Source organism: Lichenostomus cassidix, chromosome 2 (assembly GCF_008360975.1).
Source record: "Lichenostomus cassidix isolate B80296 chromosome 2, HeHo_3.0, whole genome shotgun sequence".
NCBI lineage: Eukaryota > Metazoa > Chordata > Aves > Passeriformes > Meliphagidae > Lichenostomus > Lichenostomus cassidix.
This window is the reverse complement of record NC_139482.1, coordinates 83,101,194-83,123,268: the sequence shown is the minus strand read 5'-3', so window position 1 is coordinate 83,123,268 and position 22,075 is coordinate 83,101,194. Positions and strand designations below refer to the sequence as shown.

The 22,075-nt window shown below is 37.1% G+C and overlaps 1 protein-coding gene across 9 annotated transcripts in view; it reads left to right on the top strand.

Moving 5' to 3' along the window:
* Nucleotides 1–22,075, top strand: part of COBL (cordon-bleu WH2 repeat protein) — a 158,176-nt gene that overhangs the window by 68,116 nt on the left and 67,985 nt on the right. For all 9 annotated transcript variants that reach the window (XM_085052221.1, XM_085052222.1, XM_085052228.1 and 6 more), the window contains one exon: nt 15,664–15,858. In XM_085052221.1, coding sequence (XP_084908347.1) covers nt 15,664–15,858 — 195 coding nt within the window. The remainder of the gene's footprint in view (nt 1–15,663; nt 15,859–22,075) is intronic.

Below are 22,075 nucleotides of genomic sequence, written 5' to 3'. Positions count from 1 at the left end.
TCCCAGTGCCCTTTACTAGATGAAATCAGAAATAGCTAATAGTATGTCATTGATTCCATATTTCTAATATACAATGGAAATTTTTTTAGGCAGTAAAACCTGTTTTTGTAGTGGCATAATCTGGATCCCATGTAACCGTAGATTTATTATATTAGTTTAAAATATCCCATTAGCATATGTAGATTTTAGATACAGTAAAAATTTTCAACACCAGTTAAGGTATAATTTCTTTTCTTTTGCAAACCATTTCTGAGCATGAGCACTAATAGGATTTGGTTTCTTTCCAGCCTCTTCTGTGGACAGTGAAGACTCAATTTCATTAAAAGTGGTGGCATACAATAACATTTCTTTTAATTAGATGATCTCATGATTTCCACACGTATTTGTTCTGTGCATTATTGTTCGTTGGCAAAACTGAGCTGCTTGGTAGCGTGTGAAACCATATGTCTCAATAACTTCTTATGGCAGGTGAGGGAGGATTTGCAAAACACTTGCTGACAGGACACAATGCATTTTACTTTGATGGGGAAGTTTTCCTGAGTGAACTTTATGGCTTACTTCTCTCATGCAAAGTCAAACCTACGTGAGGCTTAGTGGCCTTTACAGGTCTTCGTTTAACTCAAAGAGTTGTCTGCATGAAGCAAAGACTGTATAGCACTGACTGTGCTTCTCAGTGTGTACTTCTCAGTTGTTCATCACTACAGAAAAAGACCTTCTAAACCTGTAGTCTGTGAAGCTGTTTCGTTTTCTTTCTTCTTTTTTTTTTTATAGATAACTGTTGAATTAGGTTTTGTAAGTCTTTTATATGTGCAGCTGTAATACTTATCTTCCCCTCTGAGCTTAGCAGAAAGGACTACAAATAATTTCAGACGTTGCTTTTTCTCTTACTCTGTTTAAAGTGTTTAATATTTCATTTGAATTCTAAGAAACATTTTGGGGTGCAAACTGAAGCAGGGAAAGAGTGTGGCAAATATTGGTCACAGTGTGTGGCAAATGTTAGTTTTAATGGCTTTTACAACAGTATGTAGTAATACCATCAGTTCCACTTTCTTGCATTATTTTCTTCAATGTCATTTGCACTTTTAAGCAGATCTCAAAACACTTGGACCAGCTAAGGAAAATATTTCTGGTTTTGTAAGTGATCAGCTGCAAGGGCAGAAGAGAAAGCAGATCAAGGCAAGTAGCAAGACATAGCCATACAGAGCACTTAAATAGGTGAATAGCTGTAGGCATTGGCCCCACTCAATTTTTCAGTGCCATGCCAAGCACCTGTTTAGGTGTTTTGCTGGTTCAGTACCTCGGTGACCTGGTGTGAGCCAGGTGTGACCGGTGTGTAGGTCACGAGCTGTGTAGGCAGTCTCTGAAGTGCACTGACACAGCGAGATGGAGAGATTACCAGTAGATTTATGTTGTTAGTGTTAGAATCCCCACACCCCCCTTCTCTGGTTTGTAGCATTTTCTTCTTTCCATCCTAGCAAATTCTCAGGTATACATCTTGATTTCAGTCTCTCCCATTTCAGCACAGAGATGGTGTGATTTCATTGACTTTAAATAGAGCTTGTTCTGATTTACAGTTGTTTGCACAGGACAAGAGTCAGGACTGTAAAGTGCACTATGGAGGTTTGCCTTGTAAAAACCTAATGGCAATGGATTTGACAGAAGGGGGAAGGGAAGAAGAAACATTTAAGACTATTTATTAATCAAGAACTCCAGCAGGGAGGCTTTTCTTGCCTTGATTCTGGCAAATGTACAGATGAGAGATACTGTGCAGATACTCTGTGCACAAACAGAGAAAGCCCTTCAGATGTAAACATCTGAGCAGCTGGCATGGGAGATTAGTGCAGCAGCAGTGGGAGGGGGGTAATAGTGGATAGTGGTGCTGTCTGAATTTAACAAATGTTAAACAAGGTCCTTGTTCTAGTTTAAGGGTTACAGGTCAGAAAGACAATATCAACTAAAAATACTGGCAATTGTATAAGTCAGACAAAGTTATTAACTAGCATTTAATTAAAAGCAACTTGCCTATCCAAACCTGTGACACCTTCTTCCCCCCTCACCCAAAAGTGGGGGGGGAAAAGGGAGCTGGGGAAATATATTCTATAAAACCTGTTTGAACTAGGAAAAAAACCCCACTTTATCCTCCATGTATTGAAACTCAACACTTTGGGAGTTCTTAATGTTTTTGGTTTTGATTGTGAACTTAATATATTGTTCTACTTTTAATTTTCTGTGGCTGAATATTACATCAAAAGAAAGCATCATGCTAAGGGTAAAAGCAGTGTAGAGTCTTTTAGCTTTGTAGACAAGTTCATATGCTGTTTAACAGCATGTCTTTTGGTTTTTTAACCCTTGCCAATTAGTTACACAACTAGTTTATACATCAGTGTAGGGTATCTGATCATGCATTGGGTTCTTTGGATTTTGGTTTTTAATCTGTTTTGATCATGCTTTTAAAACAACTCCTTACTTATTTGTTGGGATCCAGTTCACACGTGTTTTGTTGGAGGTCCTTTACTTTCTTCGTTTCTTTAACAGAAGAGATGGATATCTGGAACCAATTTTTATGTTTAAAAAATCAGAGCTATGCTTTCTTTGCTGGCATTGTTATGATTTTCATTGAGCTTGGTACACTGAAGAAAATGATTTTCTGGAGAAATGACAGTGGCAGCATAGTTTAGAGTATTATTGTCTTTTGGGATCATACAGTTAGAGTGACCATCGGAGACTCGTTGCAGAACTCACCAGAGCCAGTGGAAAAATTCCTGCTGGTTTTAACTGCTTTGGACCATGTGCTTTATGAGTTGCTAGCCATTAGCTACACTAGTCCATTTTAAAATTGTTATTTCTTGGACTACTTCAGGTCCTCAAAAACCTTCTGACACTTTCACCGTAATCTCTAAAAATGTAAAACCTTCATTCCTTTTTGATGGACAGTTGATGCAGATAAACCCGTTAAAGTTGCTCAATTTGTAGAGCATTTTCTCACTGGGGAAGGAGAAAACCCCAAAGTAAACATGTTAAGTCTTGTAGAAGATGAATTGCAAACAGTGGCAAAGGAAGGGAGTGGCTTTCACCAACCAATAATTTGTTGCAAAAGCAGGTTTTTCTTTGTTATCTGAAGCAGTGCATACCCACACGTGAGCAGAATTCCCAGCACTGGTTGCCCTATTTAAGCTGTAGTTCTGCCAGTTGAAGTCCAAGTGTAGGTATGTGTTGTATCTATTTCCACAGGTTTTTAACTTGTGTGTCAGTTAAATTTGGGACTAGGCTAGAGAAGTTTCTGCCACAGCTGAACAGTGGGGAGTTCACTCCATTGAATTGGAGCATGTCAGTCAGTGGAAATAAATAGATTGGAGAGATGTGATTTCTTGGAGTTCCACACTAAAGTCACAAAGACACAAGGCTATACACAGTGGGAAAATCAGTTTCTTGGGAATAATAAACATCGAGAAGTCAAGCTCTAGTTTCCTAAGGATATACTAGGGGTTTTTTTGGTTGGTTGGTTGGTTGGTTGGTTTTGACTTGGAGAAACTTTGCAGGCTACCGTACACTGCAAAGGAGGGTTAAATTATGAATTTATATATATTTATATACAAAGTGGAAAAAGGCTGAAGTAGTGTGGTCTCCAGCACTACTGTATTTGTCACTTTGCAGTATCCTATATTATCACTTCACTTTTATTTAGAAGATGAAGTGGTCTAGACAAAGTTAGATTTGAAAGAATAGCAATGAATGCTCACAATAGGAAAAGAATTAAAGGCCAAAGATGTTAGAATAGTGTTCAAGCATTACTTCAAAGAAAATTCAAAGGGAGGATTTGCTTCTTTATTCTTTTCCTGTACCTCTGCACCTAGTTAATGAACTTGAGTGATTTTTGCCAGCATGATCAGGATATTGATTATTCTCCAAAGAGGATAGTCTTCAGAGCATCCTCCAGGATGGAGAGGAAGCTTGCATCTGAATTTCATGGTCTTGGAAGGTTCAGATCCTGACATTTATTCACTTGTGACTTCTTCAAAGAATAAGCATATGTATTTTTCTATCCAAATCGATCACCTCCTTTGATGAGACAAGCTTAATTTCTGCAGGTATCAATTGGTACATATTATGAAACAAAAGGTGGCTGTGCATGACTCTACTGTCCAGCAAGGGAGTGATGTCTTTAACCCTTCTCTTCACCCCTGTACTCTCACATGGTGTCCTCCTGACTCCTTCTCTTCCCTCCTGACCAGTCATGTTGGTCTGGATACTAAATATTCAGCTGTTTTAATTCAAAGTGGTTTGTTGGCATCAGTACATGAGCATCAAGCTGTAAACATGATGTTTATCTTTTGATTTTGTCTTCTACAGAAAACTATCATGTCTCATTAAAGAGTTGGTCTGCTCTGGTACTGTAGTTTGCAGTCAGAAGGTCTCTTGAAACTCTTGAAAGCGTGAAAGATGCAGAGAGTTAGGGAGCTTGTTAGGCCAACCCTTGGGATTTCAGACTCAGCATATTGTGCTCAGCATGCAGTAAGTATGTGTGCATTCAGGCACAAACAGGCGTGCAGATGCCAGGAGGAGCTAGCTGAAGTGATGAGCTGTGTGTGTATACATGCCTCTGTTTGTATGTAGATCCATGTTTGTGTGCACAGAGGTTACATACAGAGGTTACACCTGCACACCCTGAAAGAGCTAACTGAAACAGTAAAATGCCTGGCTGCAGACATCTGATTCATGTTGCTAGAATCCTCTTAGTGCCTCTGTAATTAGTGCAAATCTTAAAACAAATCGTAATTTCAGAGTTCTAAAGCTGATTTGTTCTTCTAATTTAGGTTTTAAAGTCTTCAGAGGTTATACTGTTTTTCAGTAATATCTGTGGCAGTGTTTTATCATTACAAAGTGTAAAGCTTCCTTTTTGAAAATTTGCTTTGACAGTTGGATGATTGTATTTGTCTCCCTCTAGCTAACCACCTACAATCACCACATACTTCAAAGGGGAAGGTTGTTGCAGGACTCCATTCTAAGTTAATAAAGTATTTGTGTCAGAATTGGATTATAAGGACTGGAGCTAGAAGCCAGATCCCTGATATTGAGTAAATCAGAGCAACTCCTTTGACTTCAGAGAAATTCTGAAGATCTTAGTGAAAATTTGCCTTTGAATCTCAGTAGGTTTTCTTCATTCATCAACAGCTATAATAAGTAGAGATTTTCAGAGGCCAGTAGTTGTATGTGTCAGAATTTCAGCAGACACTGAAAGTTTATGGGAATTGATCATTCATGTTTCTTGTCTCTGGAAAACTTGCGTAAGGACAGCACTTTCATTAAAATGTGGAGAAAACACTGCCTAATTCAACTGGAATAAAAATACTTTCAGTAAACCCCAGAAATCATTTCTTCAAAACCAAAAAAAATACACACCCAAAAGCTTCATGCCAGGAACTATTCCATTCATAATTCTGGCCACCATAAAAATCGGCTATGCAGACATTAAGGCAGATATTTTTAAAATTGTATGTTTTATGTAAGGTTTCCATGTCCTCCTCCAGTATAAACTGGCATATCTACAATGAAAATACATTGAAGATGATCAACTCTAGTGGTTTAATAGTTTCTATATGTTAAAAGAATTCATTGAGAAGAATTTCTTCTGCAGTAGTTTTAAAAATACTTTGAATTTCAGAAGGACATATATTGCAAATGTAACAACTCCTAGCATCCATGAACCAAAAACATTGGATGATTGATTTAAAAGAATTAGTAATTCTGGAGAAAATAAACTTATATTGCAATGATGAATTCATTTCGCTCAAGACTTCTGATCCTTTACGTGGTTATTTATGATTGATGAATGCTTAACACTAGTGGAAAAATGCATTTTTTTTTCTGTTGTCAGTCTTTGACCTTTTCAACTCTCTGTTTCCCGAAGTCTGTTGCCAGACCATTAGTAAAGACAGATTTTGATTTTTGGCTTGGTTGTTCAACACTATTGGATTGAGATAATCTGTTTTCACATAGTGCAAAAATATAAGTGAAAGGAGAAACCAACTTTTTCAAGCTTACAAAAATGTGGCTTTTTCCATCCTCAGTCTTCCAAGATTGCTCTCACTTTATCTGCTAATGGCCTTCCAAGACAAAGTGTAAATAGCCTCTTTTCTAATGATCTTTCCATGTTTTCCTTCTGGCTTAACATTTTTCTGTCTTCTTTCAATACTGGGATTGAATTAATTTTTGGAATCCATGTGAATTTTCCTCTGTAATTCTTTCTTCAGGTTCCTTTAAAATGTGTTTTTCTCTTGGGGTCTGTCATTGGCTTTTGAACTTCTCTTGGTAGGTTTTAAAATGTTTCGTTATTTTCTTCAATTTTGCCTTATTGCATGTCTTAATATGCATTAAATCCCTACCACAGAAATATTTATTACACATCTATATGTCAATCCCCTTTTCTTTCAGTGCTAAATCTTTCCTGGTTTGAGTTCTGTTCATGTGACTTCTCCCCCACTGCCTTCATGACAAGTGAACATTGACATCACCATTTTTCTGAGTTAGTGTATGGTCACTCAGGGAGTTTTAATGAGTTTGCAAAATATGATTTCTGTCTTCACAGTCTCCTTAGTTCATTGTTCCTTTCCCAGGATATAAGCCAGTACTCTTATCATCACATTCACTGAACTCTTCTGCTCCTCTCTTTTTTCAGGCTTTCATCTGTGAATTTCTTGAAGGATTTACTTTCTGGTCAAATGTTGTGAAGATGTTCACTCTGTTTTTTGCCACAATTACTGTGTTTTTCTTTCTGTCCTCACTTCATGTGTTCCTTCCTACTTCTTTCACGTCTGCTTTTGTTCCACTTGGACAAATACCCAAAAAGAAACTTGTAAGGTTTTCCACAATTTTTTCTTATTTCCTTTTATGATTCACAAATTCTTTTATGATTCCCTGCATATCTCTCGTTACAAGCACGTACCTATAAAAAAAAAAAAAAAAAAGTTATGTGAATAGCTGAATTTGCTGACTCTCTTTTGTTCGCTATTCATTTCTGGGAATCTTTTGAATTTAATATTTCATCCCATAGTGGCTTTACATACTGGCATTTTTGACAGTAGTGAAAAAATCTATTTTCAAAATACGGTCTTTTTTTATGGGCTGACATATTTTGACGGTGCATTGTGACAAAAAGTGTTGGACTTGTGGAAGATAAGTTTTTAGCAGTCTAGCCAGAAAGATGTAAATCAGCCCCGAGAGGGTGTGTTTTAGATGTAAATTGATTCTGGTATTTTCCCAATACAATATTAAAAGAAAGAAGGAAAAGAAAAAAAGAGAACATTCTATCAAATGAGACACAAAGTTGTCCACACACTTCTGAAAGTCAAGATAAATCATTTTACACTTATATGGAATGCAAACAAACTTTACCCTAAGCATCTGGCAGCATCCCAGACTGTCACCCACAGTTCAGCTTGACTTTGGAATTCACGTCAGATTGTGCCTGCAGCCTGCACTCCCTACCTCCCACCTGAGGGATGGGTAGCAATGTTTCCTTTAAACTGCCAAGGAGCATAGGAACATTTGATCCCAAAATGTTGTCTGTGCTATGTTAATGCTGTTTTTTTCTTACTAGGGTTTACATATACAAAACAAAAGCAAACGTTTTTGTATTTAAGGGGTATGTAAAATGTGTCTCACATCCAGAAAGTTAAAAAAGAACCCACATGCTTTGTGTGCTGTCACTTTGCCTGATGGTCTCAGCTGTAGAGCACAATTAGGGCACAAAGGAGGTTGGCATGTTTTGGAAGCTTGTGCATATATGTCCACGTTTTCTCTCTGACGTGTCTGCAGTATAAAGTGGAATTTTAAGGGACTGGACACGCATGTCTCTTCTTTTAAAATCATGCTGATTTTCGTATATCTTCTCACAAAGATACCTGTAATGGACACATGCTGAAGCTTGTGGCTATTTCATGGATGTCACTGGATTTATACCAATGTTGAAGTATCTTCCAATAATTCTGTGTCTCATCATCTTTAGCTGCATTTTTTTAAATAGAGAATCTAAAGCAAAGTGGAATTTTAAGTGTAATATATGTCAGTTTATGTGATTGTGACCTGATGTTTGCTTTTTTGAACATACCCTTCCTTGCTTTGCTGATCACATTTGTTCAGAAAAGATTGTTTAGCAACCTAAGTTTCTTTCATTTGTGGCTAAATATCTTCAGATTTCAGCAAAACAATTTTTTATTCCTTCACAGAACACACAGTGACAGAAATTAAATCAATTATGCATTAGAAAGATTTGTAGGAGTATTTTCACTACATTGAGTTGAGAGTGACTTGTCAATGCTAACAGCTCTGAGTCAAAGAAATTATGTCTGTTTTCTTTTTAACAAGTTCCTCAGCTGTGATTCATGAGCTTGCTGGTTACTGGAATGAGTTCAGTGTCCAGAGTGATTGGAGAGAACACAAATGATTTATAAGTGTGTGCCTTCCAAACACCCATTTATACACTTGGGTCTTCCCATTAGTACCAGGCAGCATTCTGCCTGCTCCCACCTTCTGAGTTGTTCAGACATGGCTACCCTCTTCTGTCAAGAAATATTATTTTTTGCTAATTCTGTTGGGATGCTACTTTTTTAAAAAAATATTAATTTGTTTGAAACACGCTGTCACATACAGAGGAGGTGATAGAAATACACAAATGTAATTCAAGTAAGCTTGTCCTCCTTTTTCTGTATGTATTGCTGCAATGGAAAAAAAAATATTGTGTCCATTTGTCTTGGTACTGATTGACTTCTTCAGATTGGCATGAATGAATTTGACTAGCGGTAATAAAGGTTTTATTAAGCATGAAGAGTGTTCTGACTTGAGAAAATCTGAAGAATGAGACAAGAAACAGGAGAATTTATCTGGAGAAAATATATTAAATTTTAAATTACCAGACATGATTTAAAAGCTTCAGTTCTGAAAGCTTTGAGGAATCATATCTGTCATAAAATCTTGAAAAAATATAACTGATTTGACAATCTCTCAGTTGCTTGATTATAATATACGTTGTTGAATTCCTAGACTTTTATTCTGCTACTTTGTACGTGCCATAGTTCTTTCTTCCCTTTTGGAGAATTCAGATTAAATTAATTTTATTTGTCAGAATATTGAGGGAAGTGGTAGTAGTGGGTGATACTGATAATAGCAGCTATGGTTGGTCTTACTGCATCTGATTCTTTATATTTGCAAGAATTTACACACATGTTTATGTTTAGCTGGAATTCATGTATTCCCAACCCATGTTTTCTAACCTCCAGTCATTTGAATAAAATGTTTATATTCCTAAGCTTCAAAAGAAGATATTTGACAGTTCATAAAAAAAGTAAGCAGCTGGTGATTTTTGCCATATTCGTTCAGTATCCATGTGATTTTCAAATGTAAAATGAATTTTGAATATTGCTTCACTTCTTTTTTATATACTATGATGTGCAAGAAGTATAGCAAAAACTAAAGAAGGTTCTTGGAAGGTCTCTTTGTGCACCCTTGTTATCCTCAGCATAGTGCAAGAGGCCGAAGTTCTCCACTGTGAGAAATTCGCAGTGAATCTAAGAACCCTGGTGTGTTTTGGAAAACATTTTTCCTGGAGGCTTCCATTTTTCTAGTTCCCTTTCTTGAGTGGTTGTTCTTTCAGCCTTTCTAGTGGAAAAGAAGTTGGACACCATGGGAGTTGCAAAGTGAACATGAATCAGTTGGAGCTGGAAATCAAGTCTGTACTCTTAGCTGTAAAGACACTTTCCATCACATGAGCTTACCTAAGTGAAGACAAGAAGTAATCAGATAAGCTTCTAGGAAGGGAAATCATAGTTAAGGTACAAGGAAAAAAAATTAATGATAAAGACAGTTAAGAAGAAAAACATGATAATTACAGATGGTGTTGACTTGTGTCATAGGAATATTTTAGTCACCTCTGCAATGACAGATTGGTCACTTTAGTGCTGGGAGATGAAATGGATGATTTTGTATGTGAGGTGACTGCCTTGCACCTGGCACTGCTGGGATTTCTGATCAAAAAACTCTGTACTAAAACAAGAGTAATGTGGTCAACCACGCTGAGGGAGAACTGGCAGGGGCACAGGAGACAGAATGTTCTCAGACATTTCTGGTTCTGGCTGTGTAAGTTCTGGTGTCTACCAAATGTGCCCTGTCCACAAGATCTGGAGCTGCTATCTAGATGCTCTAATAGACTCATACAAGTGTAAGGTAGCACTGGTTGTACAGAATTCGAAGTATAACTCAAAGCTTTTACAGTAAGAACTGGAGAGCCTACTTGCCAGGCTTATAATATCAACACAGCACAGCCTGTGTAAGTAACTTGTGGGAATAAAATAGTTGCTTCTCTTATTCTTGTGATGTGTGACCAGATAATTTCCTACCAATAGTAAAATGCAACAAGATAATAAAGCAGCACAAAGTAAATTGTATAAAAATGCAATTTTTTTGCTTTTAGTTGAGAACAGGAAAAGGTTAACTTTTTTCCTTCTGACTGCAGACTGCTAGCACAAGTGCTTCAGGGAGTACAAAAAAACAAACTATTCAGTGTGGCTGGTTAGAAAGGAAAATCTGAGTAGTCACAATTTTTTTGGTTTTGTTTTGTTGGGTTTTTTAATTGCTGTGTCTCCCAGCAATCTCATGACTGTACAATACTCTAGTTTTGAAAAGGAGCTTGTGTTAATTGTTTCAGTGTTGTCAATTTTAGTTCTAGGGTAAGTAATATCAGTGTCATGTCAGGGAAAGCAGCCTCTAAGTTCAGTTTGTGCAGTAGGTCTGACATAACCTGTCTGGCATTTTATATGGCCAGTTGTAATCAGTTGTGGTGTCATTCAACTAATCAATAACAGTTTGCATTAATGGATTAATTAAATGTCCAGCAGACTTAAATATTATTGCTGTCACTGAGTAGATGGATTTGTTTGCCTGCTCTAAATATTACCTTTCGTATTTAGCCATGGTACACTTGCAAAAAAATTATATCCTTTATGATACCTTTATTTTTTGTCTCTGTTTTGGAAAAAATAAAACCTTTATTTTTGCTGATACATCTGGTACTTTGAGTGCATAAAAACAGCTCAATTGATTACTTCTGATTTAAAAACTTCTGAGAAGGAAGTTGCATAACGAGACTGGGAGCTCAAATATGTGAGTTTTGGCAAAGAGCTGCGGAAGAAAGGCCTGTCTGTAGCAGCCTTGCAAGAAAAGAACTTGACATTTTGAAAGATTTTTATTGACCAGTGTGAACAGGGAACAGGAAGTCAAATCACTCTCACAGGCAATCTGCAGTCTCTTCCTTGCTGACCTTTAAATGCCACTTAGTGTCATCAGAAAGTCAAGGAAATGCTAATAACAGGGCTGTGGGTAAGAAAGTTAAGGGACATCTTTTAAAAACAATCATAAGCTGATTTCCATTTTTATACACATCTGGTTTTGTAAAATAGAATTCTCATGACAATACAGTTATATTTTTAATAGATTAGTTTTACCTTTATTTATATATGACTTTAAATTGCAAAGTATGCATAAGATACCAGAACTTCTGTTTAATCTTGAAAAGGGGGTACTTTGAAAAACATATTTTACAATTACGTTCTAGGTTGACGACTTTGGAACAGAGACTGGCCTCAGCTTTAGGCTCCTAATCGGTCTTGTGTTGAGTTCAGCAGGCTGTGGGACTGCAGAAATCTTGTAGAAAGCTGACTGCTCAATGTCTTTTGAAAATGGGACTGGTATGCCTACTTCACCGGGTTACTCTTAGCCTTTGTGTTTCTGTGTTTTTATCAGTCTCTATTTGCCTGTCAAAAATGTCTTTGAAAGGTACATTTCAATCAGAAGGACTAGTAGAAAAAAAGTCTTAAAATTAGTTTGCTGAACCCCAAAGAAAACACATGGTACATTAGGAAAAAAAAAGAAAGTTTGTTGGATTTCAGAAGTTTAGTGAGAGGGAAAAACACTACCTGGCAAGTTTAACGTGGAACAATGATGAAACCTGATGGCACCATAGGTAGGCACTGCAGTTGTTTCTTGCCTCCTTCCAATATCTACTTAATGGAATTAAAATTGACTGTAATCCATGGTTGTGCTTCAGTACATATTCCAAACTCTTGCTCAGCTAGTGTCTAGCCTGACTGCTGAACTATGTTAGTCTATCTGGTTTTGTGTTGGGTTTGCTTTAATTCAGGGGGAAAAAACCAACCCCAAGCCAAACTGTTTCTTTTTCTTGCTAATTTGCATTAGTTAATTGCTTTTTGAACTGGTAGCAAAGTGCTTGAACACTAGTGGCCAAACAAAGGCCATGATTTTGCAAGTTGGGGGACGTTTTTGAAAGCTCTTTATATAATTAGTTTCCATGAATTTTCTTTTTATGAATTGATTTTTCTTTTTCTTTTCTTTTTCCTTTTTTTAGTTTTTGGTTTTTTCTTATGAAACACATAGATTCTGTGAGCTGATTTGGATTCTGAGCAGAGTATTCATGTTAACCTGTTTGTCAAATGAAATGGAGGATAAGGGCCGACCTTTTTAGCCAGCAACATTGGCTGGAATTCCTGAGCTTGGCTTTTCTCACTTACACTGCTGTAATTTGAGTAATTCAATCAGTTCTTTGATAACAAATTAGAAAAACAAGAAATGAGAGATGGTTGGAGTATTTGGCATGTACATATCATGTCCCTGCAATTTTGCGTGATTAATGTTGTATGCTCTCCATAGTTGCCTTGCTAAACTGCCTGAAAAACAAACCTCCAAAATCCCGTGATTTGGAAAGAAACTGCATTGCACGTAACCCAACCTAAAATATAAAAGCTGGGTTAGGTGTTGTCTCTCTGTATTAGTTTTACAACAGAAGACGAGTCATGCCAAAACCACTTGTGTCAGTGTTTTGTGTCCAGCGAGTTGTTTTTTTTTTTTTCTCTTAAAGCTAATGAAAAGGACTACACACATGGGAGATTTTGAAGGTGTTCCTCCACTTCGGCAAAGCTCTTGTTGCTGCATGAGAGGGCTTTCAAAACTAGTTTGAAATTGTCCTCATTGCATTCCCTTGGAAGCTGTGGCGAGTTTTTATTTTAGGGCAAGTGTCTTTACATGAGCATTCTTGAAATGCCCAGTAAGGGAAAAATGGGCTTGATATAAAGGTTGGACTTGGAAAAGAAAACATAGAAGAATTTCCAAGGTTGTTACTTTTTTCCTATAATTAAAGTATTTTTATTATAAACTTATAGTTTATAATAAAAAATAAACATTTACGGTGTCATGGAAGGTTTTTCCCCCTGTATTTGCCGTTAGGAAATCCAAGCTTAAAAAAAGAACAAATGAGCTTTAAACTGTTTAGTTGTTCTTCACTGTATTCCTTCACAATGACCTATAGCTTGGAAAAGAATTCTGGTAGCTCTTCAGCCTCAAGATCTTGAGACAGAATTGAATCTTCATTTAAAACCATTTATGGCCTTAGCAGTAGCCTGTATTTGTAGTGCTAGGAGAGAAGTCTCAGGGCTTTTTTATTATTTTCATATATCTTTGTCTCCTACCAAAATTTCTCAACATTTTAAACCAGAAGGGTAAAGTAAAGAATTAATAGCATCACTAAAGCATACCTGCAGAATTCACTTTGAAATTGTTTTGTTCAGTTGTTTTATAAATGTGTAAAAGGAGGAAACTACTTTGTATTTCACTCTGTGAACCCTGTCATTTCTGTAGGAGTAAACAAACTTTATTTGATAGGCCCTGGTGTAATATGCACTGATAATGACTTGAAGCTTACAGATGAAATCATTATTTTTTCCATTGCCCAAGATATAGGGCCAAGACAAGACTATTTCTTTTTAAGATTATACCTAATCTTTTAAACACCACCTTATACTTCAAGCTTTTTTCTTCATTTGCTAGAAGGATAAAGGTGCTACGGATGCCATTCAATTCAGAAAAATTGGTGATGAAAAAGAAGTCGCAAACACTGCTTTCAGTCAGAGAAGAATGGTATCATGCCCCACTTGTGCTAAGTACATTATTCCAAGATGATATGTGCTGTTCAGTGTGCAACATAAAAGTCAACAAAAGCATCTAAATCAGTTATTGGTATCACATGCACAGTAAATGCAGGACAAGGCACAAACCTGTTCGCATTTCAGTTGCTTTCACAGGAATCTACAGAACATTGAACTTTACCAGGCAGCAAAGGAGACTGTATCACGTATATTTTTACATTACTCTAGTTTTTACCTCTTTATGCTTTATCAGTGCTTCCTCAATGGGCCTAAAACTAAATGAATTGTGTTTTTAAGCTTGCTGCCTTATGTTGTTAGTTTTTACCTAAGCTTGCATTTGGCACTTGCGGAAAGAAATTATCTTCTTTTTTTTTTTTTTTTAAGTAATGGCATTTAGGGTGGCCTTTAGTTTCCTGCCAGTATGTATTCTGTGGTTTTGGACAAAATTCCACCAGAGAGCTTTATGTCCTCGATGGGAGAGTTTTGAAAGTGTGGTGGCATGTTCTGTTGTGATAAGAACAGCATTATCAACCACGCTCATCAGCCTATGTTTCCAGAGCAGCTATTCTGCTCCAGGTCATGGTGAAGTGGTATCAGTGGTGATTCCACAGAAGATATTTCTGGGAAGAAGTTACAGTCAAATAACTTAATTAAAAAGTAAAATCTTCAATTTAATATGGAAGGTTCTCTTAATTAAAAAAAGGAGAAGGTGACTCAGATTTTGAGGGGAAAGTTTTTGCAAGATTTTTGTTAGCAGAATAAAAAAAATGAAGTTAAGAGTAAAAACTAAAGTTAAAAATGCACATTTTCAAGCAATCCTGGTTCTAATCTTTCGTATTTGTATATTTGCTACTATGTGACTGCATATTTTTCTATATTTCTATATTACAAACTTCCTGTTTGTATATTAATATAAAAATTTATTTCTTTATCTGAAATTCATTAAACTTTTTCCACTGATTTTATTAAGTTTTTAATGAGAACTAAAGTCATTTTTAACAGCAAGGAATTACTGAAATAGTTTTCTTTTTCTCCTTTCATCTGGGCCTGTTAGAATCCAGAGTGGTGCCTGTCAGTAGGACTTCTTTTCACCAAGTTAAATGGTTGTTTTCAGTAGGTTGTAAGCGATTATGCTTGATTGTGCATGTAAATTGGAAATAGTTTAATGGTAGCAGAATTTCTCTTATGTAAATCTGCAGAGAAGACTCAGGTAAATCAGACAGATTGATTATAAAATAGACAAGCCTGAGACACTGACAGCATTTTATTAATACAGTGTTCTCATTTAAGAGTAAATCTTGCTTCCAGAAAAATGTAACACTTGTAATTTAAATGCAATTGCAAATGCATTTGGATAACTGTAATTATGTATCTTGATGTGAAGCTTATATTTTAAATAGCAAGTAGCAGCAGTGTTCCCATCAATACTACTGTTAAACCACAGTAGGTGCTTATCGTGCCTCCTGTCTTATTAATACTGCCTGTAAGCTTTGTTCCAGTTGACCTTTGGAAGTTTCCAAAAGTTAGAGTTTGCAATTCAGCAGGTTTGGCAGAGGAACATACATGATTATTCATATCATTGTTTAAACGGTAACCAGATGTGTCTTGTTTTTCTTCTTTCTTTCCCATTGTTTTTAGAGAGTGATGTTAATCCAAGATGTTAATCCATTTACAGGGTTTTTCCACAGCACCAAATTCCCCTTCGGCGAATTCTCGTTCCAGTAGCCTGGGCTCATCACTGTCCCTTGGTAACATCTCTGGAATGACAGCAAACCCAGAAGTGAAAAAGCGCAGAGCACCTCCTCCACCAGTTGCAACACCAGTATTGCCGAACGCGGAGGTGAGGGGACAAGAAAGGACAGCAGCACAGGTAACAGTGACACCACTGAGTGGGCTCCTTTGTTTGCTGTGCTGGGCACCGTCAGTTCATTCAGCAGTCCTAAAGCCATTCACAGGTATTTTGGTTAGCCATTAGCTGCAGCTGACCAAAACTCCATCTCACAGGATAAAGTTATCGAAAGTCTTGGTGTTTGGTACACATGTACTGAGCTTTCTTGAGACTGCCCTCAGCTTTCTTCCCTGTCAAGAATCATTCTAAATCAGAAAAGTTTTGTGAGGCTTTATGCTAAGAGAAGGAGAGTAAAGAAAAAGTAAAGCAGAAAAGCTGGAAATCGGGTAGGGTGACTAGGTACTGGCCAGGGCAGTCCTGGAGAGCAGGTGACAGTTCTAACGAGTGACGAAAACCTTCAGCGTACTGGTCTGTCCAGATACTTGTCAGGCTGTCGCCTGTATCCATGCTTCCAGCGCTGCCATGGGATACCAGAATATCTCCTCTGTTTTCTGAGCTGTGCCATGTGACCTTTTAAAGCAGTGCTCTGGTTTTGCTTTTATAAAAGGTCACTGTTCCACAGCACAGTTATTGAGAATTCAACAGAAATGGGGGGAAGCCTTTCTGGGGACCTAAGCCTTTGAAAAGAATAGAGCTAAGGGAAGAGGAAATTGCTCTTGCTTTTATAGTGACACTCAGGTGTGTGTTACTAAACCTGCACAAGCACGTGAATTCTTCTGGTTCCACCAGCAGCAAATAGAATTGCGGTATAAATGTAAACTGTAGAAATCAGCATGTAAAGCTGTATATGGATGCCAAAGAAGAATGCAAGGAACAAATTCCATCAAAGCTTTGTAATGTGGATTGACTCTTACCTGCTTAGGGCTTGTCACCTCTACAGCAGACTTTGCTTTGGAAAGCAAACTGTCTTAGTGCAAAATAGTCAGAAAGGAATCTTTGGGTTCACTGTAAAGGAAGAGGAGAAGGAACATAGTGCTCAGTCTCACTCCCTGTCACTCTCTTATTTATCTGCATTAAGACATATGTAAAATGCCTTCTCCAGTGAAGCATTGTGTAAGAAGAGTTGATGCACACCCTTGGTAAAAGATTATAGATTTTTATTTTCCCATTTTTAGGAAATCTAAGTGTAATTGCTGGAACATAGCAGTGTTTTTCTTGCAACATTTGTGCACTTTTTTTCTTAAAATTTCTTTTTCAAATTCCTATGTAAATATTTTTATGAGGTTTCTTGTGTCCCCCAGAGTTAAAGATTTAATGAGTTTGAAATAATCTTTTTGTACAAAAATACTATGGCATTATAACTCCTAAGCTTCTAGAAGTATGGTAATCACAGACTGCAGTATTCTGCCATTCTCTTTGGCTGATCTCCTTGCAGTATGGCACTGAGATTTTAAATTGTGATGCACAATAACACTGCAAATCTAAACTCTCTTCACACATACTAACATTTCTATTTTCAGCATTGTTGCAAATAGGTTAAAATGCTGGGTTTCTGAAGCCATTGGTAGAAAAGTATGTATTTTATTTATTACAACTTCAAATTCTCTTAGTCTGAAGGAAAAGCTGTGCTGAAGAAGGGAAGCAGATGAACGTTGTGTTAGAGGATTTTCCATACCAAAGTTCATTTTGGGCAAAAGAAATGTCCTGTATAGCTGACAAAGTTCCTGAAGACCACAGTAGAGGTGCTAAAGTATGTTTGGCTGCATTTGTTGAGTAAAGGACATCTTTCTGGAAATTATGGCATAGGTCAAAATGTTAGAGTTGTGGTGTGTTTCTGAAGCTCCCAGGCTGAAAGTTGCTCAAAGACTGCCATGTAGTTTTAACAGGAATGGAGTAAAATTGAAATAAAGCACAAGATTCATGAAGCAATCAAAAACTGAGGAAAGAAATTAATTATTCAGTATTATGGGGCAAGGTAGCAACAGACGTATTGTTTATAAGAAAATCCAAACCGTTCCATTTTATCTACGTGCAGACTAACCAGTTTGCTGTGAAAATAGAGTAAAAAGTCTCAGGGTGTAAGTTTATTTCTTTAGTTTATGGGAAAGAATTAGCACTGATCTTTTTTTTCAGGGAAGGACGTCAATTCCTTATTAATGGACTTCCTTCCATAAAAAGATAAGATGTTTGTTTAGAAAACTTTATTTATGTGCAACTGTTACTAACAGGAAGATCCTGCAAAAGGGGAACATGTTTATTTCCACTGAAGCTAGCACACTAATAGAAAATGAAAAAGGCGGTATTCTGAACTTTCGGAAGGTTTTTTTCCTTTTTAGCTGTCTGGTTCCCTAAAATTGTGTAGGAAATAAAATACTGTAGCTGTTATGAACACCTGTAGTTTGACTTTCCAACCCAATAATCCTGTTATTTTTAACCCACTGTTATGTTCGAGGCATAGATGATTCTTTAGGGTTACATATATCTCATCTCCCTGCCTAGTGGTTCCAAACAGAAATTTCCATGTTTATGAAGACTGGGGTGTTTCAGTTTATGCTGTACATTTAGATTTTCTCCACTCACTTTTCTGGATAGGTGACTTACTGCAATACAATTTTACCATATTGCAGCTTTTGTTCCTGTAGGGCTTAGAATAATTAATCTCCTTGTGGATAAGGCCTTTGCAGTAACTTTATTTACTTTTTAGTGCAGCAACATTAGTTTCCCATGTCTATTTAAAGGTAGTGTTCCCTCTGTAACTGTTTTAAATCTCCCCTAGAAAATACTCATGTCTGTTCAGAGTGTGCTGAACATGCACTAAGTAGTTTGCAAAGGAATGCAGAATCAAAGAATGCAGTCTACAGATTTCTTCCCTGGAGACTTCACCCTTTTTTTTAAACATCTTCCAAATGATGCTATTAAGAATAATGAGAAGTTATTTGAAAAAATAATCTTCAAAAGGCCAGGGTATATAAGAATTTAAGGACAAAGTCCAGGAGGTTTGATGCTTATGAAGCAAGGAGGTCCTCTCCTTCCGTAGGCTGCAAAACTGAGCCAACACCATCCAATGAGCAGAGCAGAACAGAGTAGGGGTGAGTTAAAACTGAACACCCTTTGCAGTCTCTGGTTGTCACAGCACTCCAGAAGATGTGCTAGCAGAATTTGGGGTCACCTTCAGGTAAGCATAGTATAAACAGATTCTGCCCCCCACCTCCATGCCCCCAAAAAAGAATGCACCATAAAGACAAAATGTAAGAGAAGACCCGTATGAGTGTGGCACTGTAGACAGAGTAAACAAAGAAAAGCTACACGTCAGATCTGACAGAATTACAGACATCTCCTTAGAGGCTTATTCAGTGATTTCTCTTTAAAAGAAATGTGTAAAAGAAGTGTGTTTTTATTGGAAAAAACACCCTTTTGGAAGAACCTGAAAGAACTGTGCAATTGAGTACTTGGGTCTTTAGGAAGTCAAGAGTATTGTGCACTGGCAAATTAGTTTATGGGAATAATTTCTCTTTTTTTGTTTTTAACATGTATGGGGTAATATAGGAATATTCTGTAATATACAGGCTGTTCTTCAAGAGCTTTTTCTGTGAAATGCAGAAAAAGTTCATGGGCTTTTTTACAGACAACAAAGAGATGAGGACTCTTCAGTGCCATCATGAGTATAAAAGCTGATGCTGATATCAACTTCAAAAGTCAGAAATGCAACTTGTAGACTGAGATAAAGGAGCTGTCTGTTATTTCAGCTGCTATCATTTTCTGAACAGAAGCACTGTAATATAATAGGTAAATGTAACAAGAGGCATCAAGGATTTTTTACTAGCCAGTCAAATTCCTGTACTAATAGAAGAATAGAATGATATATCAGATACAGTAGTCTAACATTTGTTTCAGAGACTTTAATTTTAGTTGTTATATGACAAGACAGTGGGCTTAAATATAAAATATATTGGTGCTTTTTGTGCAGGTAAAGAACTGGACTCACACTTATAGAAGGTTGCATTATAAACTAACACAACTTTCAGGTTTATTTCCATGTTTATGTAGTCTCCTGTATGTTGTTACAAACAAACTAGTGTATATAACATACTGTGGGTTTCACCCTGCTTCTTACATTCCTCTCTCAGTTAGATCTCAAACTTCAGCTGCTGAAGGCAGGTGTTGATTCTGAATTATTGGTCCAGGCCATATTTTAGAGCAGAACACTTGCACCCAGTGTTTTATGAAGGCTGATGTTTTCTCACCAATTATAACTTACTGATTGTAGAGTCTTAATCACCTGAATAAAATGGAGAGAGAGTCAAAAGAGAGCCACAGGCTTACTCCCATCATTTCTGGCAGCTTGCTTTCCCACTGTCTGCAGTTAAAATAAACCATTTTTATTCCTAAATGAGAAATATGGCTTTAAGAGAATAATTATAATGTGAACAAATGTAAATGAGACTTTCATATCTTTCCTGTAGGAAATTATACACTAAAAATTTGTCAAATGTCTTGCTTATATAAAAGATATTTTCAGTAATTACTGTTTTTGCCATGCTTAGTTGATGATTTCTTATACTGACCACCACATAGGGTGGTTCTCCTTCTCCTTCTCCTTCTCCTTCTCCTTCTCCTTCTCCTTCTCCTTCTCCTTCTCTTTTCTTTTTATTTCAAGTGTTTAGTACTGCTGTTGAACACAGGAGCCGCCTGGGAATATGTTCCCCAGTTCCTGTGCACATTGCCCTTGAAAGGGTTATGATTCTGCAGGCAGTCATTGACAGGAGTGCTGCAGAGCTGGCAGGACCCTGAGTCAGGCATCCTATCCATTTAGTAGCATTTTCATGCCTTAGGTAGGGTTGCCTTTCATGCTGTTTACTGTCCTTTTATATGTAAACCAGCATAAATAGAATGCACCAGGGATTGAAACCTTAGGTCCCCCCTGTTTGGTTGAGCATATTAGCAAGTGTGTCAAAAGGACACACTTTTGACATTCTCCAGAATTGACACACATTCTCCAGTGAAATGTCCTTTCTGGAAGCCATTGAATTTGTACCCATCTGCAGGCTACCCTGAAATACTTGAAATGACACTGCAAATGAGAACAGCATATAGTGAAAATGCACCTGGAATTCCTTCTGCCAGCTAGCACTGCAGAATAATCTTTAAGCAGTAAAAATAAAGGAGAGCCAGTAAAGGAAATGTATGAATAATTTTATATTGAAATCATAATTACCATACTAAATTTGTTCAAAGTGTTATTAAACTGTAGACTCATCCAAATTTTTAGAATCAGTCCTGAATTTGCAGTTCTTAAATTTCCCATGGGTATGTGTTTATGTTACAGGCATGGAGTTGGAAGCTACTTAGAACTGTGACTCATTATCTTCCTTAAAAGTAAGATGGATTTTAAAACAGTGGCCAAGATTTTTAGAAGTGGTTAGCTCAGCTGTCCGTAATTAGGAAGCTGATTTTGGAGCTTGATGTTTTCTGAACTTTTAAGATGTCAGAAGCTATGTCTTGTTGCTCAGCAACTCAGTATCTGGCCACTGTGATTTTAATGTCATATTATTTTTCAGTGTGCTGCCTTCTGTCACCAAAGGAGTTTAAATTGAGGTTGTTAATACAAAAATCTGAGCAAAGCAAGCATTTCTTCCCCTAAAGTCCCCCCAGCACAGCAGGGTTTCTGCACAGTTATCTTTCATGCATGTTTGCACAAAGTGATAACCACTCATACACCTTACTTCTTTATAATCTAATGCCACAGATTTGTGGTTAGCTGGCTGCAAGGATAACCTTGACTGATATGAAATCACACTGCTACTGTTGTTCTCCTCAGGTTTTCAATATTACATCTGTCCCTGTGGCTGCAAATTAAACCTTAAAGCCATGAACACAGGTCCTGTAGAACAGTGTAGAGTAAGTTCTGGCCATGTACATCTGTGTCAGTATGGATGCCACCAGTAGAGCTCTCCGTCTGTGTGCCCTGTGAGTCTTGAATCTGCTTTGTCCCTGGGTATTTCTAATAAATCTGGTATTTCAAATAATGATACTCCTGCAGATGGCTTTCCCTCTGAGAAACAGTGAGCCTTTAGGAAGAACCTGTGTTTGTACATATGACAGCTAATTTTTCCTCACAAATTTACTTGGACTATGAGAATCGTCATTTTCTGAGAGAAGCAGGATACCAGCAGGCACTGCAATTGTGGGAAATTGAGGGACAGCAGAATCACAGCTGAATGAGAACACTTACTGCAGCTTCTTACAGAACTGCGATTTATGGTAGACAGCTGTCTAAAACACAATTAACATCACTTCT